Here is a 26,731-nt window from a genome sequence, read left to right as displayed (position 1 = left end):
GGATATTTCAGATGCTTACTGCTATGACAGAAACTCCAGCTGCTGTGCTATTCGGTTTGGGGCCTGTGTTGAAATGCTTCTTTATCTTTCCCGCTACTGACAGCTGATGTTCATTTTCTGGGAGGCCGTCGTCCTGGAGGAAAGAAATAAAAAAAAAAAAAGGAGAAGAAAAAAAATGAGATAAATGGGAAATGAGGCCAAGATATTCCAGTAACAGGCAGTGATCTTAAAATTCATAATATTTCAGGAAGAAACCAACCAGTGTCCCCTCATTAAACAATGTTGTTGGAAGTACTGCTCCAAGGGCTCCTTCATGTCCACATTTGCTCTGAAATTAATTTGCTCTGTCATTTCACCCTCTTACTTTGTCCCTAAATAAAATTTTTCTGTTTTTGGTTATTAGTAAAATTGATTCCAGTCATCACTCTGGAGACATATGTCAAACAGCAAGTTAATCTGGACAATCAAAAAAAAAAATCTAAAAGAAAATTTTTCCCCCTAACACAAGAGTTTTATTCTCTTAGCCCATAATTCTGTCCCGCAGCTAAAGGAAACTGATGGACCTGGGCTCAGGCAGGAACCCCTAAATAAACTCAGTCTGGTTCCACAGCCATTTGATCAGCCACTCCATAATCCCAGGCAGCTTTCCAGGGGGAAGGTTCTTCCTTACGTTTTCTAATTGTGTGCGTTTATGTGTCTTATTTTTGGCTGTGCCAGGTCTTCCTGGCTGCTCAGGCTTTTCCCTCGCTGCGGAGATTGGGGCCTACTCTCTAGCTGTGACGCGCAGGCTTCTCACTGTGACGGGTTCTCCTGTTGCAGAGCAGCGGGCTCTAGGGTGCTCGGACCTCAGTGCTCCATGGCACGCGGGGTCTTCCCAGATCAGGGACTGAACTTGTGTCTCCTGCATTGGCAGGCAGATTCTTTACCATTGAGCCACCAGGGAAGCCCCCTTCCTTACGTTTTTAATCCTTGCTGCCCTTGACATACTCCACAGTGGAGCTCACTTGAACTAAGGCTTCTGCTCTCTGCCGGAGCCATCTACAGTGAAGATTGGACTGATTTCTCTCCTTTGCTAACTACTGTTGGAATAATAAGAACCAGGGTCAAAATTATGTGCCACCATTTACTAGCGCGTGCCGAAGAGACTGCACGATCCTTGAAGACAGAAAGTGTGTTTTGTGCACTATAGAATCCCCAGGTCTTAGCATGTACCGTGGCTCATAGTAGATGCTTAGTAAATATTTGTGGGATAAATGAATAAATACACAATTGTTGCTATCTATTCCTGCCAAGACTTCATCGGCATTCATCATTTTCCTTCCCTACTTCCTCTCCATAATTTTGCATGGAATTTCTTGGCTCTACCCAGGAAAATAAATTTGCTGCTTTCCAAGCACAGCAAGCTTGCTCCCTGGTCCCTCCACATGGGATTTACTCCTTTTTTCAGCATTCAGCTATTTGTTTATTAAGCTAATAGTAACTGCATGCCTGCAATGGGCCGGGCACTACAGTAAGTGATGAAGAAATAACAGTGACCAAAAACAGGCACGGGCTTGGCTCTTATGGACCCTGTGGTCCTTCTCTTTCTTCAAAATTTGGGTCCTAATCACCTGTTCCAAAACATTTCCCATCTGTTAAGCACCATTCATTACAACAGTTCTTCCATACGCTCCTAATGCTTTTTCATTATATATATTTGCACTGTTTCTCTTCTCTTTGGTGTTAGGTGACCTTGTTTGTGTGCCTGTGAGTGTGTGTATATACACACACAGGTAAGTTTATGTGTAACTGAATCTTTGCACTCTTGTACCACATCTTTCATGTTTTCTGTAATCTTTAGTGGAAGTCTTGGCTCAGCGCCCTGCACACAGTGGATGCTCAATTTATGCCCTTCTTGTGCTGCTTTATTAATGGCTAGGAGAGGGAACACTTATCCTGCTTATTAAGACACATCTGAAATCAAATCTAGACGAAGGGGGCTTTCCAATGATGCAGGGTGAATTCAAACTTTTTTTTAAATTCTGTATTGTGGAAAGAGATACGAAGTGAAGGTCGCCTGGAGTAAAGGTGGGATGATACCTGAATGGAAACAGTGTTGTGTGCAGTCCCCACTCTGTGCAGGGCTGTGCTGGGGATGGTTAGGTGGGGAAAAGATAGCATTGCCATCTGCCAGACCCTTCCGGGCTAACTGGGAGGCAGAGGTCACACACCACGCCAAACAGTAAACAGGCCAATAAGGTAAGAAAAGAGCTATTAGCATGCAGTGTAGCCACGTGGCTCAGCGAGAAACACCAAAGGAGTTTTGGGGAGAGAGGATGAGTTTCCAGTGAGCACCGACTTCACAAGGAATCCAGGATCCCACTAGGTCCCTGCTGGTAAGAGTGTCCTGACAGGTGTGTGTGTGGCGGGGCGATGTTGGTGCAGAGATGGGCCTGAGTGGGAAGTCACAAGGCATGTCTGCCAAACAATTAGTCAACTATTCTCCTTCTAGTTAAGAGTTTCCGTGGAAGAGAGACAGCGAGAAAGTTGAAAGAGCAGGGGAGGACTGGTCAAGGATGAGGCCCAGAAGATCTGGAGTTGGAAGCCTTGGTCTCAATGAGGAGTAAGCAGTGCTCTTTAAGAGGGGTGCAAATGCAGGGCGCGTGAAGGACCACCCTCCCTTTATTCACTTCCCAGCTCAACAGGTGAAAGAGAAGCTGGGGGACAGTCCCAGAGAATTAGGATTAGAGGCTCTAGAGTTTTAAACACACGAGCAAACTCAGAGATGCATGGAAAACAGCTTTTCTTTTTTGGTTAATGAAACAATAGCCTTGGAATCTAAGTTAGAATCTGAGGAGGATTTAAACATTTGATGAGATGAAATGAAATGATGTGTCTTTACTGAAAGTCTTACAAGTGTCTTATCTCTGGTGTAATCTGAGGTTCTGCCTGAAGGGACAGAGGAAGCAAGATAGAGTGGTGCCTCACTGGGTGTCATTTCCCAAATTATATGGGTACTTCTGCTGCTGCTAAGTCACTTTAGTCGTGTCCGACTCTGTGAGACCCCATAGACGGTAACCCACCAGGTTCCCTCGTCCCTGGGATTCTCCAGGCAAGAACACTGGAGTGGGTTGCCATTTCCTTCTCCAATGCATGAAAGTGAAAAGTGAAAGTGAAGTCACTCCATCGTGTCCGACCCTTAGTGACCCCATGGACTGCAGCCTACCAGGCTCTTCCATCCATGGGAGTTTCCAGGCAAGAGTACTGGAGTGGATTGCCATTGCCTTTTTAAGATTTTTTTAAATGTGGATCATCTTTAAAATCTTTATTGAATTTGGTTGTAGTATTGTATCTGTTTCACGTTTTGGGTTTTTGGCCCAAGGCATGTGAGATCTTAGCTCTCCCACCAGGGATTGAACACACAACCCCTGCATTGGAAGGTGAAGTCTTAACCACTGGACCACCAGGGAAGTCCCTCCAGTCATCTCTTAATAGAGCTCCAGGCTATGTAAAGCAACGCCATTTGTACGAGCTTTTGATGATAAAATGAGCTTCCCTGGTAGCTCAGCTGGTAAGGAATCCTCCTGCAATGCAGGAGACCCTGATTTGAAGTCTAGGTTGGGAAGACCCCCTAGAGAAGAGATAGGCTATCCACTCCAGTATTCTTGGGCTTCCCTGGTGGCTCAGACAATAAAGAATCTGCCTGAAATGTGGGAGACCTGGTTTTGATCCCTGAGTTGGGAAGATCCCCTGGAGGAGGGCATGGCAACCCACTCCAGTATTCTTGCCTAGAGAATCCCCATGGACAGAGGAGCCTGGTGGGGTACAGTCCATGGGGGTGCAAAGAGTTGGACACAACTGAGGGACTAAGCACAGCACTAGATTATAAAACAGTAAGGAAAGAAAGGGATAAGGAGTGAGCAGAGTTAACAGAGAAAGGCAGGAAGGTGACAAGAGACAACCATTACATGGCCCCGTGCTAACTCTCTACATCTAGGATCCCCTTAGTCCCCAGATTACCTTCTACACTGTGCACTGTTAGTCCCATTTTGAAGATGAGCAAACTGAGGCTCTGAAAGGTAAAAATTTTGCTCAAGGTCACAGGGCTAGAAACTGGCTGACTCAAGCCTGACCCAGGTTGGAACTCTGTCGTCTTCCCACCACACTGCGCTGCATTGTCAAGGGCATTCAAAGGCATCCAGGGTGTTAGCTCCAGACAGAGGTCCCGAGTTGTTAAATGGAAGGGCTCAGTGAGTCAGCTTTTCCATGATGAAAGTAGTACGAAGGTAAGGAGGATTGCATCAGGGGCCGAAGACACCAGAGGGCACGTGGGCAGGGCTCGGTGGAGGCTGAGAAAAATTTGGATGGAGGTCAGTAAACAGGACGCTGAGCACTTCCGGGGGCCCAGAGGAATGTAGTTAGAAACTCGAAACTTTTAACTCTAGGGACACTGGGCATCCACTCAGCTGGGACGTGGGGAGGTGATCCCTTGAGCTCTCGAAACGTCTGTGGAGCAGGCAGCGCTGGAAGGCCTAGCTGATCCTGGGTGACAGGAAGGTGCCCCGGGTCGCAGTGTGGGCCTGTGACAGGTGTGTGCAAACATGAAGGAGACAGCTAGTGGGGACTCAAGGGAGCAGCCTCTACTTAACTTCCCGAGGGAGAGTCAGCCTCACTGCAGTCTCATCTCCTCCCTTGCCCACCACTGCCATCTTTGCCAGAAACTTCTCTTTACCTGGCTTCTTCTTTTTCTTTTAACCTGCCTGTTTTCCAGCTAAGAGCTGACTCTCTCACCATGCACACAGTGGGCTTCGTGATCATTTCCCGGCTCTGTCCTGGTCCTAATCCCCTGTCAGACTCCTAGCAACTCTTTCAGATGTTGGGGCCTGGGGGTTCAGGCCTCCAGCTTTAAATTCTGCTGAAGGTTTCAGCTTCCCTTGGGTTACGAGTTCATGCTGAAGCAATGAAAGTAGTGAAACAACCTTACAAGCTGTCAGGGAAGCTTCTGACTTCATAAATCTTAAAACATTTTCAGCGTTGCTTTTTTTTTTCCCAATGAAATAAGGTGTCTCTGCTAGAGAAGGAACAACACACACACACACACAACTAAAAAGTCTGCAGTCTCTATATCAATTTTGAAGGCTTTGAGCATAATTGGATTAAAAGACAAGCAACTGGCTTTGCAGAGCCCTCAATCTGCACCTGAGGCATCCAGATTGATGATGGAGATTTAGCTAACTTACTATCTTGCATCAGTAGAATAAATAGGGCCATTAAAAAGATACATTTTTAAAATATATATATATCTTCATCGCCATTATCCTGAATAGATGATGTGCCAAAAAATGTGCTATGAATTTTCCCAAACGTGACAAGCCTGGCAGTATGCTACGAATAGTTACAGTATTATTACCATACGTTCTGGTATGTAGTCTCCAGGAGTAGTTTCTGAAGTTTGACACGGGCTGGTTGTGGTTTGAGGTTAGTGGTTTTTGATTTAGAAATTCCCGTCCACTACTTGGCAGAGCATTGCAACTGACAAGAACAAAATTAGTTTGCAAAATGGAAAATGAACTCCCCCAGCTGTCTGCAGGAGACCTAGCCTCCTGCTCTCCATTCTTCGAGCGGATGTTGGGGAGGAGCTGTCTGAAGGGGTGCGGGGCTCAGTCGTGAAGTCACTCAGTGAAGTGAATTCCTCTCTCTCCGAGGGAAACCATTCCAGGGGTCGTGCTGTAGAAACCTTCCTTCCTTCACGGAGTTTTGTTTTTGAATCATGGATCTGGTTCTCGGTCTCCTCACTGCCAGACTCTATTTTTAATAATACCTGTAAATTTATGAGAAGGGTGGCAGTCTGGAGTGGTTCACTACCAGAATATCCCGACTTGGTTTTAAGCAATCCCAAGTCCATTAGCGCACTCTCCAATAGTGGGTCCATTTCACAGCCCTTGACTCTTAACCATTCCCAGCTGGACGACATCTCTGGATTCTGACTCCCTTGTCTCAGCCCTTTGTATCCTCTGTGTCCATAGTTTACACTGCTCTTGGGGAGAAAATGTGAAGTAAATTAATATCTATCTTGGAGGAAGGAGAGGGCAAGCTGCCCAAATGGAAAGTAGAATTCCATGTCCTCATTTACAACTTACAAATACAGACAGGTGGTTTTATTTATTATTACAGTATAATTGGGGACTCTCTTAATTTCTAGCAACAATTAGATGAATGCCTATTTATCTTTGTATGGGGAGTACTGAATTTTATGAGCAGAGAAGAAAAAACATATTATCTAGGTTCTTGTTTTTTTCTCCTTCCTCTTTTTTTTTTTCTTTTTGAATATCTTGGCAAGATAGTATCTTTTCAAAAGAAAGGTGGGAAAAAAAAAGAGGTAAAAATTTAAAGGCCAGGAAGGTGATAGGAAGTCTTGCATGGACTAGGTAACTACCCTTGACTTATTTAAACCTGCCCTTTCCTCTAAACGAGAGGTTCTCTATCTTGGATTCACATTATAACTTGTTATTGTTGTTTAGTTGTTAAGTTGTATCCAACTCTTTTGCAATCCCATGGACTGTAGCCTGCTAGGCTTCCCTGTCCTTGGAATTTCCTAGGCAAGAATACTGGAGTGGGTTGCCATTTCCTTCTCCAAGGGATCTTCCTCACGCAGGGATGGAACTTGCATCTCCTGCACTGCAGGCGGGTTCTTTACCACTGAACCACTAGGGAAGCCCACATTATAGTCACCCAGGAGAAGGCACTGGCAACCCACTCCAGCACTCTTGCCTGGAAACTCCCAGGGACGGAGGAGACTGGTAGGCTGCAGTCCATGGGGTCGCTGAGGGTCAGTCACGACTGAGCGACTTCACTTTCACTTTTCGCTTTCATGCCTTGGAGAAGGAAATGGCAACCCACTCCAGTGTTCTTGCCTGGAGAATCCCAGGGACAGGGGAGCCTGGTGCGCTGCCATCTATGGGGTCGCACAGAGTCGGACACAACTGAAGCAACTTAGCAGCAGCAGCAGCCTTTAAAATTCCTGATGTCCAGGCCAGTGAGGATCAGTATCAGAATCTCTAGAGGCAAAATCTAGACATCAGACTGCATCCTATCGACCTACTAAGCTTTGTGCTAAAGATTTCTTTGAGCCTCAGTTTCATCATCAGGAAAATAGTTGAAGGTAAAATACAGATTTGTAGATTTATAGCACTGAGATGTACCTTCACCTATGGTATGAGGAGAATAACACGAGGTAAGATATGAAAACTTTGAAAATAAAAATCAAATAATAGGGGACCTCCCTGGCGGTCCAGTGGTTAAGAATTCACCATCTCTCCCATGCAGGGGATGTGGGTTTGATCCCTGGTTAGAGAGCTAAGATCTCACACGCCTCTTGGCCATAAAACAGAACATAAAATACAGGGGAAATACTCTAACAAATTCAATAAAGATTTTTTTAAAATCCAGTAACAACAATCTATTTGAAATATAATGCTGATAATTTAATCTTAATTACAAACAAGAAAGCACTTTGGCACTGTCATTTAAGCTTATGAACTGAATCACTAACCTGCATTTTTCTACTAACAAATTGTCATTTGGAGAAAAAGTGACTCAACCTTATTCCTAATCCCTAGAATGGTCCAGATATAACATTGTCTATTCCACCCTCATATGTGCCTAAATCATGGTTCCCCACTAGAGGAGGAATAAGGTAGATAATCTTGGCCAGGGCAGTAAGTGTAAGAGAAGGCGGTGACACTGGAGAACACAAGCTGATAATCACGTGATCTACGTGGAGTCCAGAGCACACAAACAGGCTCGTTGTTTGGATGAAGGGTTTTCGTCCTTAATCCAGTTTCTCATATGCCTGTGCTGATCACAGTTTGCGTTTCATCAGTATGTAGCCACAGATGATGGAGTCACTGCCTGCTTCAGACTCAAAGTCTCCACACATTTACCAAGTACCTACAGAGAACAAGCACCTAAGACTGTGTGCTCAGGCCCTTGATATATGGTGAAAGAAAGTGAAAGTGAAAGTTGCTCAGTCGTGTCCGACTCTTTGCGACCCCATGGACTGTCTAGTCCACGGAATTCTCCAGGCTAGAATACTGGAGTGGGTAGCCTTTCCCTTCTCCAGAGGATCTTCCCAACCCAGGGATTAGGTCTCCCACATTGCAGGCTGATTCTCTGCCAGCCGAGCTATGGGGACGGTGGTGTAAGATGACCATCCCCAGGTTACCCACGGTCAGCCAGCGCTCCTTCCAGGGGTCTGCAGCCTTTTCCCAGACACCTGGCTGCATACTGCCGCTGCCTTCATCCCTCTGGCTCCTGGGCACCATCCACTGAGAGACCTCGTTCGTGCCTCTTTCGACAGCAGAGCAGAGGTCCAGACACCAAGGAGCACCCAGTGTATAAAAAATAATGGGAGCCTAGAGGACGCACCCTGAGTAACGTTCAAACAAGTGACTCTTGTTGACTAGATTTTTTTTCCAGTTCTGTTGCCCTCATGCTCTGCTCTGTTTCATAAGAAACTGTCTTTTCAGTTCCGAGTGTGCCAGGTGAAAAGGGCATCATACAGCAATAGAGAAAGCAGGACAAATGGGAATGTGGGAAGAGCTTTCTGACGACTTCCTTAGGGCTTCCTTCCTTACAATTATTATCACATTCTCCACCCCTCCCTGCCCCTCGCTTAGGTGGCATCTGCTGCAGTGATCAGATACAATTTGATCCCCCAATGCAAAACGTCTTGCTAACTGGCTTCCTTTTACATTCCTAATTTATTTATTTTGATCGGTGTTGTTCATTGATTGTACTCAGAGACCCCAACAAATACTAAATGCTGGCTGTGAACACTTGGATACATATTTTTTTCACTTGTTATTGTGAGACAAAGAATCAGTTTTTTCACTAGTTACTACATAATTTCAAAACTTAAGCAATCACTTTACACATTTTTTTTTGCTAAAATTGCTATTTTCTGTTAGAATTTAAAATCTGTTAGAATTATATTAAAAGGTATGTAAAATTTTTAAATCTCCTAGATAATGCCTTAAATGTTATCCTTCCTTTTATTTAAAAAATGTATTTATTTGTGTGTTTATTTTTAATTATTCTTCACTGCCACCTGGGCTTTTCTCTACCTGCGGCCAGCGGGGGCTCCTCTCTAGTTGTGGAGTGCGGGCTTCTCATCACAGCAACTTCTTGAGTTGTGCAGCACGGGCTCTAGGGCGAGTGGGCTTCAGGAGTTGCAGCTCCCGGGCTCTAGAGCACAGGCTCAGCAGTTGTGCTGCTCGGGCTTAGCCGCTCCAAGGCACATGGAATCCTCCCGGATCAGGGATGGAACCTGTGTCCCCTGCACTGGCAGGCAGATTCTTTATCACTGAGCCACCAGGGAAGTCTTAATTTCGTTTCTCTACCCAACTGAGTTGGAATATATTGATGTAGGGTCATTCGCTTTGCAATCAGGGTGAGGGATTATTTTGTTTCCAATAGCATCCCAGGCACCTCACGTGTGCCTCCCATTCACAAAGACAAATTTGCTCCCATTCACAAAGTTCTCCTAGAACAAACATCCATATCCTGCCTCAGCTGGCACTGCCTGACGTCTCTTCCCAGCCTCCTCCAGGAAGAAGGTCTGACTCCGTGTCCTCAGGGAAGCCTTCCAACCAACTTCCCCACAGAGCCCGGCGGGGGAGGCCCTTCTCCCACTGCCAAGCTTTATTAGATTGAGCTCCTGGAGGGCCAGCCTGGCAGGTGGTGGTCCTCTGATGAAAATGTATTTCGGATCTAAAATGGATGTTTGTAACCTATGAACCTCTTTCCTCCACGGCTCTCTGTGAGCCTTCCAAGGCGGTGTTTCAAATTCAGATTTTCCACTGTATTCTGTGTGGTCACACTCTGAATGTTTCCAGTGCTAACATGCAGGGTGACAGTTTGAGGACCATGGGCTTTTAATTAGCACATAGATCAGTCCCAAACAACTGCTGCCGCCAGGAGAGCCTGCAGCTGGCCTGTGCCTCTTCCACCCTGGACAGCTAAGAGAGAGGCACCATGACCCACTTTGGAAAGACTGCGACCTTGCGTGAGCAACTGTTATAGCGTGCACTCTTCTGCGGCATTCACAGTGCTTTCCTGTATAACAGAGAGAGGGGCAGATGCAGCGTGGTGCAGGGCTTGGAGTGAGGATGCCTGGTTGCGAATCGTGCTTCAGTCACAAGCCCAACTGCTTGGGAAAGTCATCCCTTGTAGCCTCTGTCTTTTCATTTGTAAAATGGGCATAATAAAACCCACCCTGCCATTCCTGCAGACTCCTTATTAGATTTGCATGAGGTGCTTCCTAACCTTTCCAGCTTCATGGAAAAGGAGAACTTTTGCTTAGCACCGTAGGGGTAAATCCTAAGGTTGTAAAGCTGGAGATAACGGCTCCTGGACTCTGTCTGACTGTCCCCACCAAGGGCTGCAAGGATGCATCTTTACACATCTGTACACCAGTTGGGAAGCTCTTCTGTGTCCAAACAGTTAACAAATCTTAGCCATATACCCACACAAGCTCACATTCCTATATATTCTCCATAGATATAAAGCCTCCCAGGACTTTCCTGGTGGTCCAGTGGTTAAGAATCCACCTGCTGATGCTGGGGACAAGGGTTTGTTTCCTGGTCCAGGAAGATTCCACATGCTGCGGGGCAACTAAGCCCGTGCACCACAACAAGAGACGCCACTGCAATGAGAAGCCTGTGTACCACCCACCAGAGCGTACAGCCTCCACTTGCCGCAACTAGAGAAAGCCCATGTGCAGCAAGGAAAGCGCAGCACAGCCAAGAAAAAAGAATAAGTAAATACAGTTAAAAAAACAGCAAAATCCTCCCTGTGGGGTGGCAGAAGCCAGGTTCAGATGTGTAAAGTGCTGAACCTAGGCCCATGGCCATGAAGTGGCAGAAAATGAACAGGACCCCAAGCTCCTGTCCACCTCGGGTAGAATCTGTCTCAGCACTATGCTTTCAATCATAACCTCATCCTCAGTCACTAGTTATCTTGGGAAAACACACCCAACCAATCACCAAAGTGGTAATTCAGAGCAATGGAACATTTTGTTGCCTTCATTTTACAGCCAGATCCCTCAAGGCAGCTGGCAAAATTCATATCAATGAGCTGATGATGTTACACCTGCCTGTGTCTGCATCTATACCCAAATCTATGTCTGTCTTCTGTTCTGACCGCAAGAATCGTTAGACCCAAGAATGGAATTCCACACATGTCAATAAGGGCTGTAACAGCCCCTGGGTTAGATGGTGCTAGTGGTGAAGAATCTGCCTGCCAATTCAGGAGACGTTAAGAGACGCAGGTTCAATCCCTGGGTCGGGAAGATCCATTGGAATAGGAAATGGTACCCCACTCCAGTATTCTTGTTTGGAAAATTCCATGGGCAGAGGTGCTTGGTGGGCTCCAGTCCATGGGGTCGCAAAGAGTCGGACACAACTGATTGAGCATGCACATGGGGTTATAAATTAATCTATGTGAGATGCTTAAAACGGTCCTGGGCAGACACTATATGCTAAACACTGTTAGTAGTTATTATGATGATGATTCAAAACAAACCATATCAATCAGTTAGAGAGAGAGGATCAAAAAATAATGACTCTACTCTGGAGACTTCTTTCACAGCTAAAGGAATGTCATCAGATCCTTGTACTCACATAGCAGCAGCAGCATCTGGGAGCTTTTAGAAATCTAGAGCGTCACATCTCCAACATTACCATCTGCATTTTAGTAAGACCCCCAGGTGACTTGTGAGCACAGGCAGGTTTGAGAAGTGCTGCACTGCAGAACCCCAGGGCTGGTGCAGAGACCCTTGGGTCACTGGCATTTTTGGTTAGAAACGATGCAAAAGCAGCACTGACTCAGAAAATCTGCTCTGTCTTATTGATGGACTCAGTTCTAATCTGGACCAGAGAACATAGGTTGCAGGGTCGGGGGTGGCGACCATGCGCAATCCCACCCCCACCCCCACGGAAGGCAGTCCCATCTGAATCAAATGAAATGCTTTGTGCAAGGGACCGTGAGAACACATGTCAGCACAGATACATCAGAGGCCCTCGTGGAACAAGGCTGAGATCCTGGAACTGTTCTGGCATGTTTGAGGGGGAGGAACAGACGCAAACACAACACTTGAAACAGGAGGCAACATCATTAGGAAAGTTGTAATTTGAGAAAGGGAGGTTTAGGAGTAAATACAGGGAAGGGAGGAAGTCACTTACGTTAACCCAGGGATGTTCAAGGACCTGCACGGCAGAAAATCGCTGATCGACATCCACCAACAGCATCATAGTAATGAGCTCCTGTGAACAGAACATTTGATGCTGTCTGTGTCTAACACTGAAAGTAAAAAATGGCGTGTTTTCAAATGCAGAGGTTCTCTTTTATCTTGGAAAACCATTTGTAAAAGCTCTAACCTTAAATATATCAACTCAACTTACCTGTAGCCACCTTTTAAAGGAAAGGTGAATGTTTGGAATTAAAAACATACACCCTGTAGTTGAGGGAAAAATATAAAGTGAAATATTTAAAATTAATTTCATAAAAATGTTTTTAGTAGAAGGAAATAAAGTACACAAGAATGAATATTCCTTTCTTCGTCTAGCATTTTGCACTTTAAAGACAGAGTCCTACATTACTTAAATATAGAAATCACATTTTAGAAACCTCTTAACTAACTTTCCACTTTGCCAGCTGAAAGAAAAAATGGATTTTTTTCTCCTAACTGCAAGAGCATATTTGGGTTTGAAAGAAAGGAACGAGGAAAGACGTACGGGATTGCCAACAGCCAGTTGGTAAAATAGAAACTGTTCTTTAGCAGCCAAAGAATTCAGAGGAAATATGTTAAAAATGATTCATAAATTTCCAGAACAATCAATAAAAGTAAAATAGAACCATTAAGAAACAAACTATTGAATGGTTCTGAAATTAACACGTCTCTGCCATGAGCTCAAATTTATTTGCACCAGAAGAGCACAGCTTGGGGTTTAATGATGAAATCTGTCAGACATTTGTCTCCTCTGGATTAGAAGTTCCCATGCAACAAAATGGCTAGATAACGTATTATCTGGTCCCTCACCTGCACAGACTCTGAGTACTGCGGCACAGCGGGAATCATTTATTCCCAATGATGTACAGATTCAACCTGTACTCTCTAACTTGGGCCAGGACTTAACTAAAGCGACTACTGTGTGTGTGATGTTCTTAGCAGGGGTCCAGGACTTAACTAAAGCAACTACTGTGTGTGTGAGGCTCTTTGCAGGGTGCTGAGGGGGTGCAGGAGATGCCCTCCGCCCTCCAGTTATGGAGTGACAGCACTGGGACCTGGGCACGTCGCTAAAGAGCCTGCTCACAGGTGAAAACTTCTCCACCCCCACCTCTGCAGCCGTTATCATCCCATCTCCTGCCACCTCTGTGGCTCTTCTTGGACACTTCTCTCAACTCCACACATTTTCCTATGTCCAGAGGTCGATTCCTGGATAGTTGAAGAAAATGAGAGATTTGGGCCCACTGTGCACCATCTTCTATGGAAAGTGGCCAGGCCTAAGGAGTCGGATTTAAAACTGAACTTACACTCAGGATGCAGCCAAAGAAGAAAACAGGTACACTGAATAATCAAATGATAATTAGTTGCCAACATCAGTTTTGCAAAAATTTAAGTCAATGGTTAGAGACATATACTTGAGGAATCAACTAAAAGTTTTCTTTTTTTTAATCTCAGAGTCTACTAATGTCTCTGTGTAAGAGTTTCATAGTTTTCTTAGAGGTTGCTCTTTTAATGACAAAAACAATACGCTTTGTTCCTTGTCGCCTCTAAATCCTGGCTGTCTTCCAGGTCCAAGTTACACCATAACTTCCCCATGGTGTCTTTCTTGGTCATTTTAACTCATGTTGAGCACCTTCACTTTGACTGTCTAACAGATCATTTAATTTCCTCATTCTTTTATCCATTCATTCAGTATACGTTGAGTATCAGTTACGTCACTCTTTAGGCACTGAGGTATAGTAATGAATACAATAGACAAAAATCCTTGTCTTGATGGAATTTACATCCTAGTGAGGAGAGCTAGAAAATGAACTCCATAAATAGGATATACCACCTATCTATATCTAGGTAGTGAAAGTGAAAATCGCTCAGTCATGTCTGACTCTTTGCAACCCCATGGACTATACAGTCCATGGAATTCTCCAGGCCAGAATACTGGAATGGGTAGCCTTTCCCTTCTCCAGGGGATCTTCCCAACCCAGGGATTGAATCCAGGTCTCCCGCATTGCAGGTGGATTCTTTACCAGCTGAGCCACAAGGGAAGCCCAAGAATACTGGAGTGGGTAGCAATCTAGGCAGGCAGGCAGATACAGACAGGTAGTTAGACGGTAGACCAGATGGAGGTAACAGTGTAAGTGTTACAGAGGGATATGAAGCCAAGGGCAATAACGTCAGCCAGGCAGGGGTTCAGAGCTGCAACTGGAAATAAGGTGTTCTGGGAGAGCTTCACTGAGAAGATGATATCAAGCCAAGACCTGAAAGGGGTGAAACAATAACCTGTACGGAATCTGAGGTGGGCGCCAGCCTGGCGTGGGCAGAGCACAGCTGAAGGCTGCCGCAGCGCAGCTGGAGCGGCCACAGCGAGTGATGAGCCAGGGAAGCAGAGGCACCCGGCGAGGTGGACGGCCTGAAGACTGGGAGCGCTTGGGAAGGCCAGTAATTACGACGGACATGCACACACAAAGCATATTCACCATACCATTCGTTTCTTTGCACAGGATGATTCAGAATCAATAACTGCACAGAGACACAGGCTATAAGGAAGAGGAAGGCACTGGAAGCCGAAACCTACCTTTGCAGAGTCGGAAACGTTATCCCAGTATGGAGAAGGGAAGTCCACTTGCCCCATCAAAATCTGATCAAAAAGCACCTCCTGGTCATCACCGCTTCTGTTCAGACGAAAGACAACAACAAGGAATAAACACAGGAAAATGCCACCTCGCGGTATCCTTATGCATTGGAGGCCTTCCTTCCCCCGTAAATGTGTAAAATGTGTGTTTTTAAGCAATTCAAAATGTCAGTATGGAACTGCTTTGGCAAATTAAGAAAGAATGAGTGTTTAAATTATATGAGAAAGATTTATGGAAGGCATGTAAACTAGCGTGCACAACATGGAAAAAATAACAAGTCCTTATTAAGCAAAAGGTAGTAAAGTTATGTTCTTTAACACAGCATTCCATTCTTTTCCTGCTACAGGCTGCTTTATGCGTGGAGACTGAATGGATCATTCAGAGAATGGACAAATGCCTTGCGGGTGCTGAATGAAGGATCACTGCCCATACCCACGGAACGGAGGGAAACCACACAGCAGGATGTAAGTAATGACGCCAGCCGCCCAGATGTCCACCTTGAGGCCATATCTGAAAAGGTAAGTGACGCCGCCGTTAGCAAAGTCGGGCCAGGACAAATCATGGAGCATGGTCAAATGGATCATTCTGCTATCATAAACCAAACAGCAAACCAAGCAAAAATTTTTAAAAAGCCACAACTAGCACTAACATACAACCCACTGGCTAAACAAAAGTCAAGAAAAGAATAACAATTTAAAAAGAGACAATTTAAGGCACATGATTAAAAATCAAAGTAATGCTAGGGTCATATTTAAATATCAGTAAGTGAACAGTTTCAGTAACAATGCCTATTATAGTCATATCAAGTTTGTTTTTTAAATTATTTTTTATGAAGAGTATAATTGCTTTACAATGTTGTGTTAGTTTCTGCTATACAATGAAGTGAGTTGGTTGTATGTATGCATATATTCCCTCCTTCTTGGACCTCTCTCCCGCCTTGCCTCCATCCCACGTCTAGGTCATCGCAGAGCACTGAGCTGAGCTCCCTTGCTAGACAGCAGCTTCCCACTAGCTACCTGTTTTACGCATGGTAGTGTATATATTAATATGTCAATTCTAATCTCCCATTTCGTCCCACCCTCCCCTTATCCCCTGTAAGTCCATTCTGTAAGTCCATTCTCTATGTCTAGTTATATCAGATTTAAGACAGAGACAGACCCGTGAGACGATTTAGCTCCCAAATTTTAGAAATAATAATTACACATAAGACATTCTCTAATCTACAAAGCACTGGCATACATTATCTGATTTTGTTTTCCCAACAACTCTTTAACTTGTACAGGACAAGTATTGCCTGTTTTATAAGAAAGAAAACCTAAGTTCAGAGGTGTAAACAATTTGGCTCAAGATCACACAATTGGTGGCACAGCTGAGTTCCAACCAACAGCTTCAGGATACAACCAAAATCTTCTGCCCCACACCACTCCTCCCCAGCGGCCATCAGAGCACCCGCTGGAGCATCGCCTGAGGTGGTGCCTCGGAGGAGGTCAGGCGTGGCCACAGATGTGGCTCCCAGTCAAATCTGATGAATAAGAAAGTCCTTACTACCCTGCACTGGGGATTTCTCTTCTCATCTGTTCTGTATTTCTGCCTTTCCGGTCTATGCATCTATAGTACAAGTAGAAAAACTACCTCCAGCCATCACAGGGGAAGATACTATCTAGAGCGCTAGGTGTGGGCTGGTGCCACTCATGAGAAGAAATGGCAGAGCTGTCTCTTCTTGCTCTCCCACCCTTCCCCCCTCCTTCTGTTTAAGGACAGCGTTCAGAACCCTGCCAGTAATCCTCGGCAAGAAATGGGGCTTACTGAAAGAGCCATTTGCCCACCTAGACCTGGAGTTCAAATGCTGACTCAGCTACTGTCACGAGCTTGTATCAGTCATCAGAGACAGAGTTTTTTTATATGCAAAATGGGGATTATATCATCTACCAGAAGAGTAAGAATTAAATAAAGGAGTTTAGCACCTGGCATATGGTACTAGGTCATTAGTAAGCATCAGGCCACCCTACCATCTCCCCTGATTCTAGAGATTTTCTTTAATCTCTGTAGGCTGCACTCCCAGCGGCCCTTTGATGCCTGAGGGTGTTTGTGCCGCACAGATAGTCCATGAGCTGCTAAGTGGACCAAAGTAGGACTGGAACTGGAGGATAAGGAGAGCCTAGGAGAAGTAACCGCAGGGGCTATACTCACCCCACAAAGCAACGTCTGTTTCTTTTATCTCCCAAAGCTAGTTAACTACCACTCTATGTTTCTCTTAAGTTGAATATTTTTTACTAAGGGGTTAATAATGGCTGTTCTGCCTTTAATAAAGGCCAAAAGGAAGGCTTAAGCAAGACCGCAGTAATTGGCAACTTGATTGGGAAAACAGAAAAAATGGCTTCCACTTTTCAAGCTAAAACAAAAAGTGAAAAGTAGATGCTAGCTAGCTCTGTCTGGATGGAACACAGCACTATGTCATCTATTCTCAAAGCAGACTATGTTGCAAGCACATCACTGCAATAAACCCATGAAAAGCACTTACCCAGTCTCTGCAATGATTTCGGGAGCCACGTATGTCGGGGTACCACACACGGTGTACAGGGGGCCATCTACAATGGTGGCCAGTCCAAAGTCACCCAGCTTTAGTGATTTGCTGCCATCTTGGTGTTCATACACCTAAAACAAAAATTAAAAGTGAAAATGCCTTTAAAAATAAGGACATTGCGGTGTAAATATAATATATGTTGACCTAAAACAAACAGACCGCCAGATATTTCTCTAGCAAACATGGATTTATTCAGGATCAGCAAAGAATTACAATTTGAAGTCTGTACCCACGGCAAGTTACCTCCAAGTCCCCACATGGCAAGGGAAGGAAATACATTTACAGAGAGGAACAGGAAGTGGGAGGACTATGGAAACAAACAGTCCATGGCTTTTCATTGGCTGAGTCCTTGCCAGGAAAGAAGAGGAATCTCTCTTCTTCCTGTTGGGCTCAATTATGGTCACAGGACATGAGAGCTCCCCCTTCTGGTCCGCTGACTATTGATAATTGCGATTTCGGTTGATCAATTTCTTAACATTTATTTTTCATAAAATAAAAACTCAGGCAACTATGCAGGGGTATACATACAAAAACATCTTTATATTACTGCAGAATTAAGAACACGGCAAACACCCAGGAAATGAAAGTTCATTAAATTACGGTATGTTCATACAATGGGAGGCTATAGACTGTTCGAATGGTGATGTGAGTTTACATTTATTGAAATGAGTTAGATTTGGGAAGTGAGGACAGACTTCTGACTGGTTGCATACAATGTCTATTGAAGAAAAAAATACGTACTAAGAAAAATGTCTGGAAGGACACTATATTGGTGTGTCTGTCTCTGAGTAGTAAGATTATAGGTGATTTTTTTTTCTTTTTGATTCTCTATATTTGATGTTTGCTGCAATTCAAATTGATTTGCAGAACACAATGAAATATAGAAATATAGATTTTGTGCTAAAAAACAAAAAATATAGATTTTGTGTTTAGCGCAAAATATTCCATTTATGAAAATAATTATGTCTTCATTTTAATGTATCAGAAGCTTTAAAGATGCAGTTCTTTAGTAAATGGAACAAAAAAAAACTACACATCTATTAAAACACTTTATTTTCAGTGCCCCATGTTTCCAACAAGATCTATTTATATTTTTTATTAATAATTGAAAGGGGCATTAACATTTCATTTCACCTGTGGCAATTTTGAAAGATTTATCAGGTGCACAGTCAGCATTCTGTCCAGTTTTCCTTATTAAGGCAGTAATAAGCCTTTCACCTTATTATAGTCTTTCTCTAATCTTTCACCCAACAAATCAAGAAAAGGATGCATGTGACCACAGGCAAGTATTTAACTTCTTTAATTGTAGCCCACAATCAAACAAAATGGATCTGTTCTAAACAGTATCCCAAACAACGTCTGTTATTTTAAAGAAAGTATCAAAGGACATTCAGAATTCTAATTCAGAGCCCTCCACCGGAATCAATAAGATACAGAAAAGAGAGCCACAGTAAAAGGCTAGTATTCCCAGAGAAGGCAGTCGCCAGGAGATGCCTCAAGGAAATGGTGAAGTTCTCCACGTCCATCAGAATAATTCTTCCAGCCCATCGAGGCCTGCATGTGCCCCTGTTATTGCTCTGTAATCATCCATACTTGCTACAGCCGTATGAACCTCGCGCACAGCGAGGCACATCTCCACCCATCAGGAGCATGGCTACCGTTCACACACCGCATCTGCCCTCCTTTGGAAAAAGATTCACTTCTCATTTCACTGCAGCATCAAGTGCAGATGTTTGGCCAGCTAAGCTGCAGTATCAGCAATGATCATTTGGATCTAACTGTTCTGGCAGAAAAAAAGGCAGCCAGAGCCTCCTCTCTGGAGAGGCTGTCTTTTCTGGGCAGAAAATGTTTGTTCACATTTTCTCCATGCTCGGAACACCGAGTCCTCTCCCTGAGGGCTCAGCCACAATCAAGTGAGGGCTGCCCTTAGGCAGGTATCCAGAGGCTTGGGGCGGGGGGGCCACCTGCACTTGGGCTGTTAGGGCAAGGACAGCTGTATGTCCCCTGAGGATGTGGCTTTGCCCAGTGGTCCTCTGAGATGGACACCGTCGTCCCTACTTTAATGAAGCAGCCACCCAGCCCTGGTCGGCATCAGCAAGTTTGAATCATGGACTCTGAAGTATCAGAGATGCAAAACGTAATGTCCTCCCTGGCTTAAACGCTCTCAGGCAAAAGAAATCCCTAAATTGTAGTCTTAGCATGTCAGCCATTCAGGTCATCCAAATGACAAGCAAATGTTTTTCATGAAAAGAAATCTGAGCTGGAAACACCTAGTAGATCGTCTAGTTTAATGCCCAGACAGAGCAGAATTGTTTACTTCCCTAATTCCATTTTGTTACCAGCAATCTCTTCGAAATGCAAAATAACCTCTTGCTTTGATGTTCTGTTAGGTCGAAACATTCATGGTGCCTGTTTTGTGAGGTTGTGCAGATTTCAAATTACATAGCTCCATTTACACAGAGATTTTGTGGCTTGTTTTTAAACATACTATCCATAATCACCCAACTCTATTCAAAAGTTGGACAAAGGCAGATGTTGGCAGATGCAGTCATAAGTAACATTTTAGTTCTGAATATGACCATGTAATTTTCCTCCATGTACCAAAGGGTTTTTTTAAGCATCGACATTTTAATAGGAATTCCATCTTACATATAGCCATATGCCAATTATATTTAATATAGCTAAGCAATAAAGTTCAAAGCTTCAATAACTAAGCAAAACCACTAAAGACTTACCTAAAATAAAGAAAATGAAGATTATTTAATGATAAATATAAAAGTAAACCAGCATCGTTTAAATGAAATACATAGAATCGATCATTTTCATGTTTTCATCTCTCTTTAATCACTACTATGCTTCTCTCTCTCTCTAACTTTGAAAACCATATAGTAGAATTTTCATGAACACATAAAGAGATTAAAGTGATGTTTAGGAAAGGCAATAAGAGCTAAGAGACAAAGGCCTAATCCACGTAATTGAAAACATTTATAGACCCAAGTACATTTGAAATGCTTCAGCAAAATGTTTTTGCAGGTGAATAAATGTCCAGGCCTCTCGTTTGGAATTCTGTTTAACTTACTTACTTACCATCAGGCAGGGCAGGAAACAAGGTTGCTTTGGGTTTTTCTCTGTCAACACTTGGGGAGAAGGATATAGAAGAATATATTGTCGTGTCTCCCTTCCTCCCGTTGGAGAGCGCCTTCCCTAAGTGTTATTGGATTGGCCAAAAAAAATCGTATTTTTCCGTAGGAACATACAGCAAACCCAAACAAACTTTTTGGCCAACCCATCCCAACAGGCGTCTCACAGCTGGGCTCCCGAGAGTTCCTGCTGCTGCCTGAGCTGGTCTCCTCACCTCTGCCCCAGCCGTTTAGAGCAGGGCAGGAATGAGGCCATTTTAAAATGTAGTCAAAACTTTTGTTAAAAATCACCGATTGTGAAATGCATGTGTTTCAAATGTGTGTGTGTGTGAGCACACACACACAATCTTCACAAAACCATCTCCAGAAAGTATTGCACCAAATGGCAGCTATAAATTCACTTTGAACTAAGTTTTTAATTAAACGTTAGGAGTCGGAAAAGCTTCTAACATGTTCACGTCAAAAACATGGTGTGCATGGCGTCTCCCACTCTCGGAATCGAGTTCCTCAGCTTGTCTCCTCATCCTGACCTTCTTTCAGAAAGACCCTTAACAGCCTGCAAGTATAAGTTTGGGCAGCCTGACATAGCAAGTGGGGTTCTGGTTGAAGAACTTTTTGCTGTAACTGTATTTTAAAGTCTCCATAAAACATGCCCCACACATGAGGTGGGGGTGCATTAATTGTCAATCAAAGAGTATTCACAACATGAGATATAATTTAATGTTCATCCAGGCCCTTTAAATACTATAGATGTTCCTCCCCATTTTAAACACCGAGGGGCTATTAAAGAGATGGGGATTAGTGCAAATTACCCAGTATGTAGTGCTTTCACTGTTTTAACTAAGCAATAAAACTGTGTAATTGCACAACACTAATTGAATGCAGCCACACATAATTGTGGGCTGCCATATGTATCCTATTACCATAAAGACTGTCAGTATTTTGTAAGCTACTCTTGTGATCATTGCAGATGGCTACAGTCAGAAAAGTTGTTCTCTAGGGTTTATTATATGGCTATAAAGACATCCCATGATTTGACAGACTAAATGTGTTAAGCGGCAACAATTATGAAAAAGGTTCCAATTAAAAGCTGAAGGCATGTCCTACCAAGAACAGACCTAGTGAAAGGTCAGGTACGTAGGTTTTTGGTATTCTGCTATTTTACCCAGGCTTTCCTTTTTTTAAAGGAGAGGTTTTTGTTTCTTTTCCATTTATTTGGGGTTTCGCAGTAGTTGTAACTTGCTGGACAGTAGATTTGGGGCATATGTCTGATCTTGCTTGGATGGGAAACTGAGACCATTTGGAAAAGTTATTTGAAAAACTAAAAGGTTTGAGACAGAGTCATGAAATGCAGCCGGTGGCCATAAAATAATATGGAAATTCACAGATAACCTGAACCCAGTCAAATGGTTTCTGAGATTCCCATAATAGAGAACTAAAAGCTGACTAATATAACAGATGTGTTGGAACAAACATAATCTTCAATGATAATATGAATTCAAGGATAATCCTGTTGAAATATTGGCTAATGAACTGTCAGGAACCACTGAAATTTCTTCACAGAGGAGCTCAATAGGTACTAAAAATTACTTCACCAGAGAGAATTTAACAAAACTGACATGAAATGGACAAAGCCATGACAAAAAAGTGAATTTACTTTTTAATAAATATGGTATCCTTTAAAAAAGACATTGATTTTTCTTCTAGCCACAGAATATGGCCTTTATGACACTTTCTAAAAACAGTGGATTAAATTTAAACCTTTAAGAAGTGAAGTATAACAACATTTATGCAGGGAATTACTTAGCAAAATGTATTTTATCCTCCACATACTTTAGAATTAAGCCTGCTAAAAAAACTTAATTCTTAAAAAAACAAATTCACTTTATACCAATGTAAAATCTTTATGAAACAAAAATTATGTGAAATAATAAAAATAACAAAATGCGTACAGAAGTCAGAAGAGGCGCGGCAACATAAGGAGAAAAAATAAAATAGCTTTTCAAAGTGTTACCCTAGAGATGTCTGTGAAGATGGAGAAGTGAATGGAAATTCCAGGAAAGCTGACTCTCATCCATTCTTTAAAACAGTTATGAAACTATCTAGAAAGGAATTCTATGCAGCTGCAGTGAGATGCAGCAAACATGCACATCCCTGACTCTGCAGTGACTGTACATCCCAGAATCCTGTTATAACTGGGAACTCAGTGTCACTGCAGGTTTTAAAAACTGTTACATTTTTGTCACACAAGTACTCACACAAGTACTATCCAATATGTCGTTGTAGGAAAACTGGAAAAGACGGATAACATTACAGAGAGAAAAGAATTAAACTCACTCGCAATCTTGACACCTAGAAATAACCATTGTTAAACATTTGGGCGTATGAACTTCCAGAGCTTTCTTTCTCTCTCTTTTTTTTTCTCACGGGACAGCATACCCTGAATGCATGCCCCCGTGAATAAGCATACATGTGTATCACGATTTTCAGTGCTTGCTGGATAGTCCATTGTATGGGTGCACCAAAGTAATAACCCGCCAGACTACCACCCGCTGCCATTTACCGAGCCCCTGCCAGGCCTCATGTTGAGGACTTCATGCTTAACATCCCACTTAATGTTCACAACAACTCTGTTAAGTACTATCACTGATATTTTTGCAGATGAAAAATACTGAGGCTCAGAGATGTTAAGTGACTTGCCGAATGTTACACAACTAATAAATGGTAGAGCCAGAACTTAAGCTCGGGCGTGTTCAAGTCCGTGATTCTAACCAGTGTGTCCTCCTGCCGCCGCATTATGCCAATAATTTAAAAAATCAGTGCCCTGACCCAAGTTATTTCTATATATATATTTTTCCTTTCCATGCTAAAAAAACACTGAGATGACCATCCCTTTGTATGTATACATATCTGATATTTTTTTTTTCTTTAGGTCACATTTCTAAAAGTAGAATTACTTGACCACAGAGTTCATATTATTTAAGGCTGTAGTTACGTATTACCAAACTACTTTCCAGAAGAATTCCATCAAGTTAATCTTGTACCGAGTCATATGAGATGACTGGTATCCTCCTAAGTCTGCCAACCCTGCATATTATTATTACTTATTATTAATCTTTGCTAGTCCAATAAGACCGTCTCATGTAAACAGTCATTTTATTTACTCATAGCTGGGCTGGGTCTTGGCTGCTGCGCGGACTTTTCCCCAGCTGCGGCGAGCAGGGGCTTGCTCTCGAGTTGCGGGGTGTGGGCGTCTCATCACAGTGGCTTCTCTTTGGCGGAGCACAGGCTCTAGGGCACACGGGCTGCAGTGGCTGTGGCATGAGGGTTTAGAAATTGAGGCTCCCAGGGTCTAGAGCACAGGCTCAACAGCTGTGGTGCACAGGCTTAGCTACTCTGCAGCATGCGGGAGCTTCCTGGGTCAGGGATCGAACCTGCATCTCCTGCACTGGCAGGCGGTTTCTTTACCACTGAGCCACCAGTGAAGCCCCTTAAAATGAAGCGAATGATGTTATTCTACACCACAGTGACAGAGGGATGGGCGGAGGAGCAGACAGATGCTGACCCGCCCCGAGACACTGTACTTTTACTTCCTGTCTTCTTTCCCCTGGTGGAATCACAGGGCTTCCCTGGTGGCTCAGAGGGTAAAGTGTCTGCCTGCAATGTGGGAGACCTGGGTTCGATCCCTGGGTCAGGAAGATCCCCTGGAGAAGGAAATGGCAACCCACTCCAGAACTTTTGCCTGGAAAATCCCATAGACAGAGAAGCCTGGTAGACTACAGTGCATGGGATCCCAAAGAGTCGAACACGACTGAGCGACTTCACTTTTCTTTTGCAGAAGTGAATGAAAGTCACTCACTCAGTAGTGTCCGACTCTTTGGGACCCCACGGACTATACAGTTCCTGGAATTCTCTAGGCCAGAATATTGGACTGGGTAGCTTTTCCCTTGGAGAAGGGCCCTCAGTAAATGCTTAGTACAATAACTGGCATATTACTGTAGTAAATCATATTTGGGGAAAATGTTCTTTTTCTTCTGTTTTCCTTCAACTTTTATCCAAATGCAGATAGAAGGACTTTTTTTCTTTCCTAACGTTTTCAGTCACTCAGTCGTGTCCGACTCTTTGCGGCCCTATGGACTGTAGCCTGCCAGGCCTCTCTGTCCATTGGATGTTCCAGGCAAGAATCCTGGAGTAGGTTGCCATTTCCTGTTCCAGGGAGAAAACTTACATCTCTGGCATCTCCTGCACATTTTTTTTTTTTTTTAACCACTAGTGCCGCCTGGAAAAACAAGCATTCCATTTCTTCTGGGGGATTTCAGTGATTAAAAGCTACTGACTTTTCAAACAGGTGTAATTGTTAGAAGGGTTTTCCTTACGTCAACCTCATATCTATCATTAACATCTTCTTAGTTTGAGTTCAGTGTCTCATATGCAGCACAGAAAAGGTCTCCCATCTTCTGTCCGGCAGCCTCTTCTGGGCCACTCTGCTGCGTTCTCTCCACGTGTCTGGGCCCCTCCCCACTGAGCTCACCAGCAGCACAGAGGACTCTCTGGAGAGTGACGCTCCTTCAGGGAAAGCGTCTAAGGGCACGCTGGTATTTTTAGCAGTCATGTGCTCTCGTAAAGAACTTGTTATGGTCAGCGAACAGGCTTTAAACTAGCCCACATTTTCCCATTACTGTTTTTCCACAATGGCCATTAAAACAACCACACCAAAACAGACCTAGTCCTTAGGGACTTATGTTTTTAACTCTCATTAAATTCCATCTTACCGGTCTGGGACCTTTATGGAGCCAAAGATAGTTGCAGATCTCAGTTCTGTTATTTACTATATAGACGACATCTTCAAGTCAACTCAGTGGTAATGGTGATAAGGGCGGGGTCAGTGACAGACTCCTGTGAGAGCCGTGGCTCCCTTCCGTAGGGTGATCCCCAGTCTATTCATCCACGTTCTGGTGGCTCAAGTCCATCTTGCAGGTCTATTCAACTGTCTTTGTTTATGACCTCTGCTGTCCATCTGCGGTACTGGCCTTATCCACCAGTGGATTGAGCTATCTGACCACAAAATGAGTTTACTTGAGGATTAAGACAGAAGAAAATCCATTATTTGGTAAACTCAGTGTTGACCTGAATTGGAAACTAAGACGAGCAGGAACACAACTTCTGGTTATCACTAGGGGAAAACAAGATAATCTATTCCTAGGTTCAACCCATTTTGTGAAAAATCAGGTCATTTAGCTGTACATGCCACTTTGATGGGCAGCAAGGAACAGGCACAAACACCTTGACAAAGTTTAAAAGGAATTTTCTGACCTAGAGAAGCAGCTTCCCTGAGAAACTGCTTTTTCCCAAACAGTATTTAGGAGTTTGGAAGCAAAAAGATTTTTGAACAGAAATTTTTTTTTTTATATTTCAAGAAAATTACTTTGTTTATTTCTGGAATCTAATAAAAAACCAGTGATGTCAGTTATATTTTTGCCAGTAGGACTTTAATTTTCCTAAGGAGAAGGCATCTGTGTATACATTTAAAAAAGACGGTCCCAGCTCACTGCAAGAAACAGGCTCACTGATGCTTTTTGCTGCCAAGGGTACAAGCTTGCCATCTAGCGGTGGCTCATGTAAATGGAAAGCGGTTGATCTTAGGCCGTTTCTGTTTTGTTTTAAAGCAAAAAGTTCCTTTTTGTCATAAACTATCACGTCGCATGCAATGCATATAATGGTTGATGCATAAATGCAGCTGGGGAAGCTCTGTACTTAATCCCCTCCCTTCAGAAAGGTCTAGTCTGCAGCCAGCGTGGGTCCTTAATGTAACTGATGAATTGAGAAATGACTAAGGCTTGCCATATTTGTTTGGCTGCATCGTGCTTTAGTTGTGTTATGTGGGATCTTTAGTTGTGGCAAGTGGGATTTAGTACCCTGACCAGGGATAGAACCCCGGGCCCCTGCATTGGGAGTGTGGAGTCGCCATTCACTCACTCTCTCATCTAATCCACCCTCTCATCCACCTGTCACTCATCCACAGCATCTAAGGACCAGGCCTGATAAAGCAAAAGAATCACATAAAATCACTGACACAATATACTAATTAATAAAATAAGGCCTTAGTAACAAT

General features: G+C 43.6%; 1 protein-coding gene across 1 annotated transcript in view; it reads right to left on the bottom strand.

Moving 5' to 3' along the window:
- The window catches only part of DCLK1 (doublecortin like kinase 1), a 347,490-nt gene that overhangs the window by 22,000 nt on the left and 298,759 nt on the right, over positions 1 to 26,731 (bottom strand). The window contains exons 12-16 of the mRNA XM_069601561.1: positions 17,417 to 17,550; positions 15,328 to 15,405; positions 14,838 to 14,934; positions 12,222 to 12,302; positions 20 to 133 (exon numbers count right to left, since the gene is read on the bottom strand). Coding sequence (XP_069457662.1) covers positions 20 to 133; positions 12,222 to 12,302; positions 14,838 to 14,934; positions 15,328 to 15,405; positions 17,417 to 17,550 — 504 coding nt within the window. The remainder of the gene's footprint in view (positions 1 to 19; positions 134 to 12,221; positions 12,303 to 14,837; positions 14,935 to 15,327; positions 15,406 to 17,416; positions 17,551 to 26,731) is intronic.

The sequence above is a fragment of the Ovis canadensis genome, chromosome 10 (genome assembly GCF_042477335.2).
Source record: "Ovis canadensis isolate MfBH-ARS-UI-01 breed Bighorn chromosome 10, ARS-UI_OviCan_v2, whole genome shotgun sequence".
Classification (NCBI taxonomy): domain Eukaryota; kingdom Metazoa; phylum Chordata; class Mammalia; order Artiodactyla; family Bovidae; genus Ovis; species Ovis canadensis.
The sequence above is the reverse complement of the archived record's forward strand: the minus strand, read 5'-3'. Positions and strand labels throughout refer to the sequence as shown.